General features: G+C 40.4%; 1 protein-coding gene across 1 annotated transcript in view; it reads left to right on the top strand.

Annotated features, from left to right (window-relative positions):
* The window catches only part of CFAP54 (cilia and flagella associated protein 54), a 311,880-nt gene that overhangs the window by 120,893 nt on the left and 177,460 nt on the right, over positions 1–13,527 (top strand). The window contains 3 exon segments of the mRNA XM_054987752.1: positions 7,029–7,112; positions 9,853–9,979; positions 10,885–10,975. Of these exon segments, the coding sequence (XP_054843727.1) occupies positions 7,029–7,112; positions 9,853–9,979; positions 10,885–10,975 (302 nt within the window).

Raw genomic sequence — 13,527 nt, 5'->3', positions numbered from 1 at the left:
CCTAAAAGAGGTGATGAATGGGGTTTTAAGGGATCAAAGGATTCCAGAAACTTGGAGTGAAGCGAATATATCATTGATCCCAAAAGAGGGCCAAGACCTGACTAATGTGAAAAATTATAGACCTATATCGCTACTCAACAATGACTACAAAATTTTTGCGAAGATATTGGCGGAGAGATTGAAGGGGTGGCTCTCGGAAGTCATAGAGGAGGAACAAGCAGGCTTTTTGCCAGACAGACAAATAAGAGACAACTTAAGGACAGTGATCAATGCTATTGAATATTATGACAAGCGTTGTGACAAAGAGGTTGGTTTCTTCTTTGTTGACGCTGAAAAAGCGTTTGACAATTTAAACTGGGACTTTATGTTTGCCACTATGGAAAAGCTACAATTGGGAGAAAGATTCATCAGAGCAATTAAGGAAATTTATAGAGACCAGACTGCAGCAATTGTGGTGAATGATGAATTGACCAAGAAATTGACGATAAGTAAAGGAACAAGACAAGGTTGCCCGTTATCTCCATTGTTGTTCATTTTAGTATTGGAGATTCTGATGATACAAATACGTCAAGATGATGAAATTCGTGGAATAAAAATAAAGGACTATTCATACAAGGTCAGAGCATTTGCGGATGACATAATGTTAATTGTAGAGGACCCATTGGAGAACATGCCAAGAGTGATAGATAAGATCAAGGAGTTTGGAGACTTGGCAGGTTTCTTCATTAACAAAAAGAAGTCAAAGATATTATGCAAAAATATGACTAAGCAGAAACAACAATTGTTAAGGGAAACAACGGATTGTGAAGTAACAAGTAAAGTGAAATATTTGGGAGTCGAATTAACTGCAAAGAACATAGATCTATTCAAAAACAATTATGAAAAACTATGGACTCAGATAGAGAGAGATTTGATTAAATGGAATAGATTGAATTTGTCATGGTTGGGCAGGATCGCAGCAGTTAAGATGAATGTGTTACCAAGAGTAATGTTTTTGCTACAGACAATACCAATCATCAGAGACTCCAAACAATTTGAAAAATGGCAGAGGAAAATATCAGATTTTGTTTGGGCAGGCAAGAAGCCTCGAGTGAAAGTGAAAGTTTTACAAGATGCAAAGGAAAGAGGCGGAATGCAACTGCCCAATCTGAGACTTTATCATGATGCAATCTGCCTAGTTTGGTTGAAAGAATGGATGACATTAAAGAACAAGAAACTATTAGCCCTAGAGGGATATAAAAAAATATTTGGATGGCATGCATATTTATGGCATGACAAAGTAAAGGTCAACTCGATGTTCCTGCATCACTTTGTTCGGAGAAGTCTATACATAATCTGGAAGAAGTACAGAATTTATCTACAAGAAGGAACCCCTTTGTGGGTGGTTCCATATGAGGTGATAGACCCGAGAGCTGTTGTTAATGAACAACAATGTTTAACGTATAAAGAAATAACTAAAACTGAAGCATCCAAACTTAGAATAAAGACACAAGAGGAACTATCACCTAACTACGATTGGTTCCAGTATAGACAGATCAGAGACTTATATAATTCGGACTCTGTAAAGGGAGGTATACGAATAGAGAATTCGGAACTAGAGCAGACCCTTCTTAAAGAAGATAAGAAAAGAATATCCAAGGTATACCAAGTACTGTTGAAGTGGTATACCGAGGATGAGATAGTTAAAACACAAATGGTGAAATGGGCTATAAACTTTAATAAAGAAATAACAATGGAGGCATGGGAATACTTGTGGGAAACTACAATGAAGACAACGACATGTATTAATATCAAAGAGAACATTTATAAAATGATCTATCGTTGGTACATGACACCAAAGAAGATTGCGCTAGGGAATTTGAATACTTCTAATAAATGCTGGAAATGTAAGAAGCATGAGGGCTCCCTCTATCATATGTGGTGGTCGTGTGAGGTAGCCAGGCAGTACTGGGGGGAAATAATAAGAGAAATGAGTGAAATTTTACAATTTCAAATTAATAAGAATCCAGAACTCCTGCTACTGAACTTGGGAATGGAGGGAATTCCAGCCCAACACAGGACGTTGATATTTTATATGACAGCAGCAGCTAGACTTTTGTATGCGCAAAAATGGAAAGTACAAGAAGTGCCAACTATTGAAGATTGGACTTACAAATTGCTGTATATGGCTGAAATGGACAAGATGACAAGAAAATTGAGAGATCTGGACTCAGGGCAGTTCAACACAGACTGGGAGAAGCTGAAACAATACCTGGAGAAGAAATGGGAGGTGGGAGGAAAACTGTGGCAGTTTGAGAACTACTGAAGTATTGAAGTAGAGGGGGGTGACTTTACCGGGGGGAGAAGAGATAAATGTGAATTAATAAGCAGTCAGATTAATAGATTGACATATATATAGATATATATAGGTTAACAAACAGAACATAGAGAAAATAATTAATTATAAGGATTAAATATAAGGAGCGATTAACTAACAATATTTTCTTTTTTTTCTGACAAGTTTTGTACCAAACTGAATGTCTGAAGATATAGATGGGTCAAATTGATTGACTACGTGAGGAGAGATATATAGAACTATTATAAAAAGATAGAATGAGTAATATATATAGAGAATAAGTCAAATTGTTTGATATAAACGAATGTATGATCTATATGGTTTATGATATATAGAAATACCTGAAATTGAAAAATTGGGATAAATTGTTTATCTAAGATGGAAACAAAGGCTTACAGTTTGGGCATATAATGTTAAAAATAGTTAAGGATGTACTGCTTAGAATAATGGAGAATATATATTTGTTTTAGATAGAGGAAGCTAATAAAAGTAAGGGAAAGGGGACAAAGGGTTGGAAAGCTGTTGGAAGTCACCAAAAAGGGGGGGGAAAGGGAGGGGGTTAGAGATGAAAAAATTGGGGAAAATTGAATGTAAATGTGGAAATAATGGATTCTAACCCAATAAAAATTTTTCAAAAAAAAAAAAAACCTTGGTCTTCCTCCGATATCCCCGCCAGGATTCCTTTCGCTAATCCGGTTACCGCCGAAATTCCAGCATCCACCGCTAAAGTTCGGCTCTGCAATTGTACCCAACTTTGTTCAGTTGGCTCGCGTTGCCCCGTCCACGGGGTAACTTCCGCGTAGTCCCAACTCATCACGTCGCGACGGGAGATATCCCACACCTGGGTACTTTCCGAACCTCTTCGGTCCCACTCTAGTTTGTCGGCTTCTCGATTCCAGTGATACCACGGTTGGCTACTTGAATGCTCTGCTATCGAGCCAACACTTCGTTTCCCGTCCATTTGCAACTTAGTAAATACCGCACTCGCTCTCCTTTCCCTCGTGTCTCTTGGCCTCGAACCCCACTGCCTTGGCGTAGGCAGGGATATCAGAGGGTCTGCTGCCACCCTGGGCCTAGTATCAGGTGCGAGCGTATACAGCGTAGTACGGCTGGACTCCGTTCCTCCCTGAACAGGTTGTGGAGGTTCCAGTCCTTCCAAACCGGGGGAGGTATAAGGATCAAACAAAGGGTTCCTGTTGGACGCGGCCTTGGTATCCGTCTGCCCCGGTATAGACATTGGAACAGATGTGATTCGTAACAAAATGTCAGACTGTGGCTTACTAAAAGTTGTAATCCAGCCTATCTCTTGCAATTAGACATGAGTCCATTGGTTTCAAAAGATTTTACTGAATATAAACAACCATTATAGTCCACTGATCAAGATGCAATATCTTGGCTGGTATACGGGTATTGTTACGAATGACAGGCAAAAGTTAAGGTACAGAATAGCAAAGCCCAGCAAGTCCTATCCTCCCACCATAGTTCTCAAAACAAACGGCTTGAAGCTGAGAGAGTGAAACTTTCCCAAGGCTGGAAAGGCTGTAGTCATAACATTCCTCTTCCTTGAGATAACTGTTACTGGGCTGCTTGTCACCTGCAAGAGAAGAGCTTAAAACACTGACAGGATTAAAATGGAGTCTGTTTGGTTAGATCATACAAAGAACATAGTCAGACCTGACAGAAGTAAGCTCATGATACTAGCAGCTTTTCAATAATGTTCTTTTACTGCCTGTAGTGAAGTCTTTTGAGAGTTGCTTGGCAGATGCTAACAGAGGTGGGGCTCAGTGATAGTGAGGACTCCTCAGGAGGAGAGGAGCCTCATGTAGCCAGCCCTGACTCAGCAGAAGCCAGTGATCAGGAAGAACAGCTGCTGGCTGATCAGCATCCAGAGCCAGCAGCTGAGGCAGAGGCGCTGACACCCTCCAACTCTAGCACTGCAGCTGAAGCACAGCCAAGGACTTCCAAACCTCCAGCTTCATCCAGAGAGCGCCGCAGACAAAGGCAACACATGGGGCTGCAAGAGAGATGGCAAAGCACATGCCTCCTGGCCTGACACCAGCTGCTTGTGGATAGTGATGAGAAGTAACCACGGGATAGTTCCCAAACTGCTGGCTGCAAGCCCAGCCTCACTATAAAACCCAGCCACAGAAGACCAGGAGGTGTGGAAGCAACATGTTAGATTCCTGCTACTACTGCAACCATTCCCTTGCACCTTGCTTTGCTCCTGTAGCTTTCAGACCGTGTCCTGTCTCTGCCTGCATCTAGACCTGACCTCACTGGTAATTGACCTATGGACCTCCTGTCTTGGCTTTGGACTTTGGACTCTCCCCGGCTTTGGATTTGTGCTCTGACTTCACACTGGATCCTGACTACTCTGCTTGGGCTGGCCCAGCCCACGACAGAGGTGCTGGCAGTCTCGTTTGGAGAAATGAATTGTTTCACTCAACAAGATAAGATGCAGAAGGGGCCTGTTCCCTCTAACACATGCTCTATTTTGTAATCAACTTCATCAAACAAATTTAAGAGCCACAGAACTCTAATCTGGAGAACTGGGTTTGATTCCCCATTCCTCTGCTTGAAGCCAGCTGGTTGACCTTGGGTCAGTCACAGCTCTCTTAGAGCTTTCGCAGCCCCACCCACCTCACAGGGTAATTGTCATGAGGATAAAAATAACACACTTTGTAAACTGCTCTGAGTGTGGCATTGTTGTCCTGAAGGGCAGTATATACATTGAATGTTATTGTTATTAAATTTGCAGTCCCCTCCTTGCTCCCATTCTCATATTTGTTTTACATGTGAATGGCTAGTATTGTGTATAAACAGATTCCTCCTAAGCTGCATTTTACCTGAAGAGAATCACCATTTCTCTGTTCTTCTCTACTTTTTATACTATGGGTGGGTGGAAGCTTAGAGGCCCTTCCTTTACAGATAATATAAGCAAAGCTTTTTTCTTTTCCTTAATGGCATCAGACATATTGGCAAACTTAGGCTATACCTCTGGTTTTTTGTCTCACCCCTGGTTTGCTGCTGGCTACAAGCAAGGCATGTCCTCGTTTTAACAAGCATTTTACTCATTCTAGAAGAGAAAATGTTAGGTTCTTTAATGTGTGTGTTATTTGCTGTCAAATTGCTCCCGACCTATGGCAACCCTATGAATGAAAGACCTCCAAAACATCCTACCCTTGGCAGACTTGCTCAGATCCTGCAAACTGGAGGACGTGGCTTCTTTTATTGAGTCAAGCCATCTAATTTTAGGTCTTCCTCTTTTCCTAGCGTTATTGACTTTTCTAGAGAATCTTGTTTTCTCATGATGTGACCAAAGTACGATAGCCTGTTTTGTCTTTTTAGCTTCTAGGGAGAATTCAGGCTTGATTTGATCTAGTACCCACTTATTTGTCTTTTTAGCTGTCCATGGTATCTGCAAAACTCTCCTGCAGCACCACATTTCAAATGAATCATTTTTCTTCCTGTTCGCTTTCTTCAACGTCCATACATAGTAATGGGGAATACCACAATTTGGATTATCTTGATCTTGGTTCCCAGAGAGACATCTTTATCTTTAAGGATGTTTTCTAGCTTGCTCACAGCTGTTCTTCCAAGTCTCAGGCTTCTGATTTTTTCATTGCAGTCTTCCTTTTTGTTGACGATTGAGACAAGAAATAGAATATTATTTGAAATTATTTAGTTCCTCAATAGTCATTACTTTTGTATTCTTAATGAACAGCTGTAATCCTGCCTTGGTGCTTTCTTCTTTAACCTTCATCAGTAGTCGTTTCAAGTCTTCACTCTTCTGCCAGTAACGTGGCGTCATCTGCATATCTCAGATTGTTAATGTTCCTTCCACCAATTTTCACTCCACCTTTTTCTAGAGCTAATCCAGATTTCTTTATGATATAATCTGTTTAGAGGTTGAACAGGTAGGGAGATAATATGCATCCTTGTCTGACACCTTTGCCAACTGGAAACCAGACTGTTTCTCCATATTCTGTCCTGACCATAGCCTCTTGTTCTGCAGTTTGCGCATCAAAACAATCAGATGTTGTGGCACCCCTATTTCTTTTAACACTCTCCATAGCTTTTCATGATCCACACAGTCAAAAGCTTTGCTGTAATCTATAAAACTCAGGCTGATTTTCTTCTGAAATTCCCTGCAGTGTGATCTCTAGTGGCTCTTCCTTTCCTGAATCCAGCTTGAACACCTGGCATTTCTTGTTCCTTATATGATAAGGAACAAGCAAGCATCACTTTGCTTACATGGGAAATTAACATGATTGTGTAATATTTGCTGCACTCTTTGGCATCCCCTTTTTTTGCAATTGGAATGTAGACTGAGCATTTCCAGTCCATAGGCCATTGTTTTGTTTTCCATATTTGTTGACTTGTTTAGATTTTGATGGACTCCATTTCTGTAGCTTGAAATAGCTTTATTGGTATTCCATCTACTCCAGGTGCTTTGTTTCTCCCAATTGCATTGACTGCAGCTTTTATTATCAAGGATTTCTGGTTCTTCATTGAAAGATTCTTCATCAAAAGTATCTGTCATCCTTCCATCTCGTTTGGTTCTTTAATGCTCCCCCAAATTTCCTAATTTTTCCATTGGAAAAATTAACTTTGATTGTATTGTACCTGATGTATCAAAATCTGTGTTGATCTTTGTCATGTTGTTCTTTGTTTTATTTTCATCTCAATCTAGGACAGGAACTTACAGGAGACGAAGATGAACTGTGCTTGTATCCTGTTGTTAAAAATTGGCAAACAAAGTCTGCTTATAAAGAAGGTAACAGTTTTTAAATCTTGGTCATGAACTATTAACATATTTAATTTTACTGGAAAGTTGAAAATACAAATATTTTATTTTTCTTTCAACAATTGAATTCTTGGAAAATACAAATGCAAATTACTTCTAAAATGGCTTAATTATTTGAAATTTGTATTATTTTTCTAGCTGCTCTGACTGAAGCTTCTCCATTTGAAGTGTGCAGATATTAACACTGTATTGTAAGACACAAGATAATTATGGTCCTTAAGAACTAGATGACACCTTGTATTTTAGTAAAAAAAAATATTATTTACAGATGAAAATTATTCTTGGACTTGTACATCTATGCCCTTGAAAAAGTTTCAGATGAAATGCATGTTTTAAATTGCTGGTCCACTATTGGACACCTGGGGATCAGCAGTTGCGCTCCCTGAATATAAGGTCCTTCTCAGGAGAAAATATTTGCATTGGTTTAAGCTCTTCTTCTCTGGAGACCCTGTGTGTTTGCTTTTTTGCATTTGTTAGAAAGACTCCCTGTGTTCCTCTTCAATACACTCAGAAGGAAAACACCTGTGAAAAAAGAAACAACATTACTTACATGATTGGTCTCTTTATCTTTCTGCAGAAAGGCTCTTGACTTTCCTTATGATATTGTAAACATTTACATGGAATGTTCTGACCATTATATTTATTATCTTTGTACCATTTTATATGAAAAACTTTGATAACTTGAGATGTGAATTATTCATATATGTGCACTGTGTCACTTTATAGTTAAATCAGATTTATTTTGCAACTATAAGGAGTGAGATATTGATTCTTTGACATTATAGTTGCTCTCTAGCCTCGGTTATGGTTTATCCATTCTGTTTTTTGGCTCTCACTCCTGGGAATTACCTCTTTTGTTTGCCTTCGACTGTGGCTGCCTATGGCAGCTGTCTACATCTCCCTACTGTGGTCAGACAATCTGGCCAGGTAGAGGTTAGTCCCCTTGTCTGATCTGGGGGTTGACCAGGGCAACTGGCAAAGCTGGATTATGCTGAGTCAGCATAAATCTTGCTTTTTAGCATGAAACTGGATCGCACATTCCCCAGTTGTGACAAGTAGCTATAATCCTGTGCTCAGATACTTGTTGGTAAATTCCACTGAGATCAATAAGACAATAGTTTCTTGTTACAGGTAGCAAAATTGTGTTTTTAAATCTAACATAATTTATTATAGATCAAGATGAGTAGCTGTGTTAGTCTGTAGCAAAAGAAAAGAGCAACAGTCTAGTAGCACCTGTAAGACTAACAAAATTTGTGGTAGGGTACGAGCTTTTGTGAGTCACAGCTCTCTTCTGTGACTCATGAAAGCTCATACCTTATCCCAAATTTTGTTAGTCTTATAATTTAGTGTGGTACTAATATTTCTGAAAAAGGACAAAGGTATCTGTTCTGGCCAACAGCCTAGGAGTATTCCTGGATCTAACTCTTTTCTTTGTGAGTCAGGTTGAAACTCTGGCCAAGAGTGCCACCTTTCACCTATATCTTGTTTGATGGCTGTCCCCCGTCCTAGACAGAGAAGCTCTTGATACATTGATCCATGCTTCAGTAACTTCCAGGCTCAACTGCTTTATCCTTTACATTGTACAATCCTTGAAAAAACTGAGAACCTTCAGTTGATACATAATGCAACTGCCCGCTTATTTGTTGTAGGGCACCATGACCACAACACAGCCAACTTGTGACTGCTACATTTGTAACTGATTTGCTTCAAACTGTTGGTTGCAAACAACCCTTTGTTGGTTGTTGTGGATTTTCCGGGCTGTATAGCCGTGGTCTTGGCATTGTAGTTCCTGACATTTCGCCAGCAGCTGTGGCTGGCATCTTCAGAGGTGTAGCCCCAAAAGACAGAGATCTCTCAGTATCACAGTGACAACAACCCTTTGTTGTTTGGAACTTGCATACTTAAAGGACTGCTTCTCCCCATGTGATCCCCTCTGCTAGTTGACTAGCAGGCATTATTAATGGTTCCTCTATTTGTCAGGAAAGAATGAAGAAGACCAAGTGGACTGCCTTTCTATTGAGGTTCCAATTCTCTGGAATCAGCTGCTAGAGGAAGCTGTAGAAAATTTCTTTTCTGATTGGCTTTCATATGAGAGTTCTGGTTTAGAGCAGAGGTGCACAACTCATTTATATGAGCAGAAGGGATCTTGACTTGAACTAATTGGGCCATTCTGTGATGTCTTTGTGACAATGCCTGAGTTCATTATGACCCACGGAACTGTTTGAGTGGGTGGAGAGAGAACTCTGCCATTCAGATTTTTCTTGTACTGAAAGGTGGCATCCTGACTCCCCCCCCCCCCCCGATTTCTTTGTTGAATCCCTGGAAGATCTATTGGAAAATTTCCTTGTGTTACAAACTACCTGGGAGAACATATTTTCCTATGGGAGAATATTTTCATCCTTCTGTTCCATTGGATTGGTTTTGTCTTAAACAGTTTTTTTATTGTTAATTTTAATTATAGCGTGTTTCATTGTTCCTTTAAAAGTATCCAAAGTTTACTACCCAAGTGCCTATTATGTTTTACCTTGAAGGGTTTTTTTTGCTAGTATAGATTTTATACTTTAAAAAAAATTGAGGCGTGTACTCTCTCTTACATAGCATTACTCAGTATATCTTGTGAAATCCTCTGATAAAAAGTAATAATGAAAAGTTGAAAAATGCTAAATATAAGATTACATGTAATAACTACAATTGTTTTATATCTATGCAGTGATGAAATTTAAGAAGAGCCCTCGCTTCCTTGAATTTTTTGTTCAGTTTTTGCTTAGAGTTGTTAATGAAGAAAAATTTTCACGAATAATAGAGTGGGCAGATGAAATACAAGACTACCTTAAAAAGTAATGTACAATATATACATTTCTTGTGAAGAAAATGTCTTTCAAAAATGTAAAAAAAATGGGACAATCTTTAATTTCTTTACACTTGGGGCCTTTTTCTTCTATAAATTGTACATGCTGTAATTTCTTTAAACTTGTTAGGAGCACTGTATATTTGTTGTTAGAAGGGCCAGTAAAATACTGACCTTAAATTCCTATCTAAAACCATTTGTAACATAAGTGAAGAGGACTGATAGGTTTTTAAAGAAAAAGTGGTTCTGTGGCACATTTCTGGTTATAAGGATTTATAGAGTAGGTCCACTTTTTCAGATAGAGTTTTTTCCAGATAAGGTTGGGGAGACAAATTAGTGGTAGAGTATATGCTTTGACTACAGAAGGGTCCCCAAGCCCAGAAAGTAGATCCTCTAGAAAAAATAGATTCCTGGTAGCATGGCTGGGAGTGATCTGTAGACGAGACCCTGGAATCCATTGCTAATCAAAGTACACAGTGCTGAACCAAAGATCTGACCGATTACAGTCATCTGTCTTTTTTCTGGTTAATGGGGACATAACATGAGAGAGAGAGAGAGAGAAGCTTTCTTTTGAGGTACAGAAAGGCTTCACTGAAAATAAAAGTAAAGACGCCTACAAGGTTGGTCTGCAAAGATCTGAAAAGGCATAGTACAACTTTTTTTAGCCTTATAAAGCACTGGGCAGTTTTAAAAATGGCTTCTCCCCCATTTCCTTAATGTGGGGGGAAAACCAATAACTTTACCTGGCAACCAGTTAGAAGGGGACAATGGAGTACTGGTCAGTTGGCAACTCTATCTGTAAGTGTGTTTTGGAAAATGGTTGCCTGCACAGAATGTCGAAAACTTTTCAAAACACTCACATATATGATTATTTTCACTGTTGTTGTTTACCAGACGGAATAAATTCATTCTTGGTGTCAAGCGGAGAAAAAAGCCAAAACTACTCATAGATGCAAAGAAGTATACATCAATGGAGTTGCGCAAAGTAAGCTGTTTGTTGTTTCTTCACTTGCAGTCCCAAGAACACTTTTCTAGGAAGAATAAAATAGGACTTACTTCCAAATAGACCTGTTTAGAATTGCTCCTTAGGGCAATACATTTTAGTTTAGTGCCCATGGTACTTGGTGCCTCCACAATCTGCTGTGTGGCTCCTTTCCCAAAGCTATTTACTTGTTTTGAGAGTCAATCTTCTAACCCAGCTCAGCTCCTTGATCTATCTTGCAAGGAGCTATGAGTTCATAAAATGAAAACTATAGTGTGTTGTAAAAAGGAAGATGGCTAATATTGACCAGGAAGAACATTTTTTACTTCATGTTAAATAAACTGCAGACTTTAAGATACTGGTCCTTTTAGCAAAACTCTAGATCATTTAGGGATTCAGTTCATTAATGTGTTGCAACTTGTAAGCTTCTAAGAACATAAAAAGAGCCCTGCTGGATCAGACTAGCAGCTGATATAGTCTAGCATCCTGTCTTACACAGTGGCCAACCAGTTACTATGTAGGGCCAACAGTGGGGCGTAGAGGCTGAGGCCTTCCCCTGAAATTGCCTCGTGGCACTGCTATTCAGAAGTTTAATGCCTCTGAATGTGGAGGTTCTTTTTAATCTATTCATTTAGGTTCCAGAAATTGTTTTCAGTTGGAAGCAATCAATCAATAAACCCGGAAAAATATTTAGTTTACTTCTCTTCAAACACATTCAAGCTCATTAGGGACATGGTTGTTGTTCTGTTTAGAAAAGATAAGAGAGGTGAAACTATCTATCCTCAGATAATGGAGGATGGATAGTTCCATCCTTTCCCGTACAGGCATTTACTGCATGCTGCTAACCATCCCATGAAGTATCATGGGCTTAGCTGGTTGCTTTTGGGACAAGCAAGAATTTTTGGGTTCCCTTGTTTGGCTTGTCAGGGGAATACATTTGTTGCTTGCTTCACAACATTTCTAGGGTGTAGAGTAATTAAGCCTTGTCTTTGATAAGTTAGGCCATAAATAGTTTAGCAGAATTTGGGGAGAGTCACTCAGGTTAAGCAGGACTAATTGGCAACACCTTGAGCCATCAGGTATGATGGAGGGCTCTTCCTGTAACAACCTATCATTTGTCTTACTACAGGGTGGGTAGAGAATGCTCTTGGTACTAAGCTGCATCAACCAAACCCATTGTTTTCTGGATGGCACATGGGGGGAGGGGGATGAAGGTTGACATCTCTTAGCACACTTCATGTGCAGGAAAGGATAAACAAGGCCTACATAATCACTGACCAAGGCCGTTTTCACACTGTCTATAAATCTCGCGAGAAGGCTGCCTGCTTCCTTGCGTGATTTTTAACACCATCCGATTACAAAATGCCGTAAATCACTGTTTGTGGCGTTTTGTAAACAGATGACGTCAAAAATCGTACAAGAAAACCGGCAGCCTTCCGTGAGTCTGTTAGGTTCTGATTGTGTTCTAAACAAAGAAACTCCATTTTGATCCTGTCTGTATATTAAGTATTTTTGTTGCAGGTGGCAAGCTTTCCACTGGAAGCTCACACAGAGAAGAGGAATGTTATGTCTACATATATCTGCCTTTCAGACACCCTTGGAAAACTTTCACTTTCTCACCCTCAGGCCGATTGTTTTGAGAACTGAGGGGGAGGATGGGGCCCTCAGGGAACTGCTATTCTGTACCTTTGCTTTTGCCTGTCATTCATAACAATTTCTAAGCTCAGCCCTGATCTATTGTCGAAGGCTTTCACGGCCGGAGAACGATGGTTGTTGGGGGTTTTCCGGGCTGTATTGCCGTGGTCTTGGCATTGTAGTTCCTGACGTTTCACCAGCAGCTGCCAGCAGATGCCAGCCACAGCTGCTGGCGAAACGTCAGGAACTACAATGCCAAGACCACGGCAATACAGCCCGGAAAACCCCCAACAACCATCAGCCCTGATCCTTGGATCTGGGAGTGTGGACTTATATTGGTTGTTTATCTTCAGTAAAGCCTTTTGAAATCAATGAACTCTTGTCTCATTGCAAGGGGTAGTCTGGATTGCAACTTTTATTCAAGCCTCAGTCTGACATTTTGTTACGAATCACTTCTGTTCCAATGCCTTGGCCGGAGGAGACGGATACCAAGGCCGCACCCGACAGGGACCCTTTGTTTGATCCATATGTCTCCAACACGGAAGGAGTGGAACCTACTACAACAATTCAACCCGTTCCGGGGGGAATGGAGTCAGGTCTTGCTACAGTGTATCCCCTCGCACCCAACAGAGCTGGCACCCATGACGTCTGGAGAGACTTGGGAGCTCGACCACGGGTGGCGGCGGAACCCCTGATATCTTTGCCTACACCGAGGCAGTGGGGCTCCAGGCCTAGAGAGACGAGGGAGAGGAGAGCAAGCACGGTGTTTTCCAGGTCGCTCATTGACGTGAGGCGGACGGTCGGTTAGTCAATGGAGGAAGGACCTAGCATCATTTGGGAGCTTCCCAAGCAATCCCGAACGCCGATCGAGGCACAGGCCAGCAACCAGCCGTGGTACATGTGGAATAAAGAATCCGAGC

This window comes from Eublepharis macularius, chromosome 9 (assembly GCF_028583425.1).
Source record: "Eublepharis macularius isolate TG4126 chromosome 9, MPM_Emac_v1.0, whole genome shotgun sequence".
Lineage (NCBI taxonomy): Eukaryota > Metazoa > Chordata > Lepidosauria > Squamata > Eublepharidae > Eublepharis > Eublepharis macularius.
Note: the sequence above shows the minus strand (reverse complement) of the source record. Positions and strands in the feature narration are given on the sequence as shown.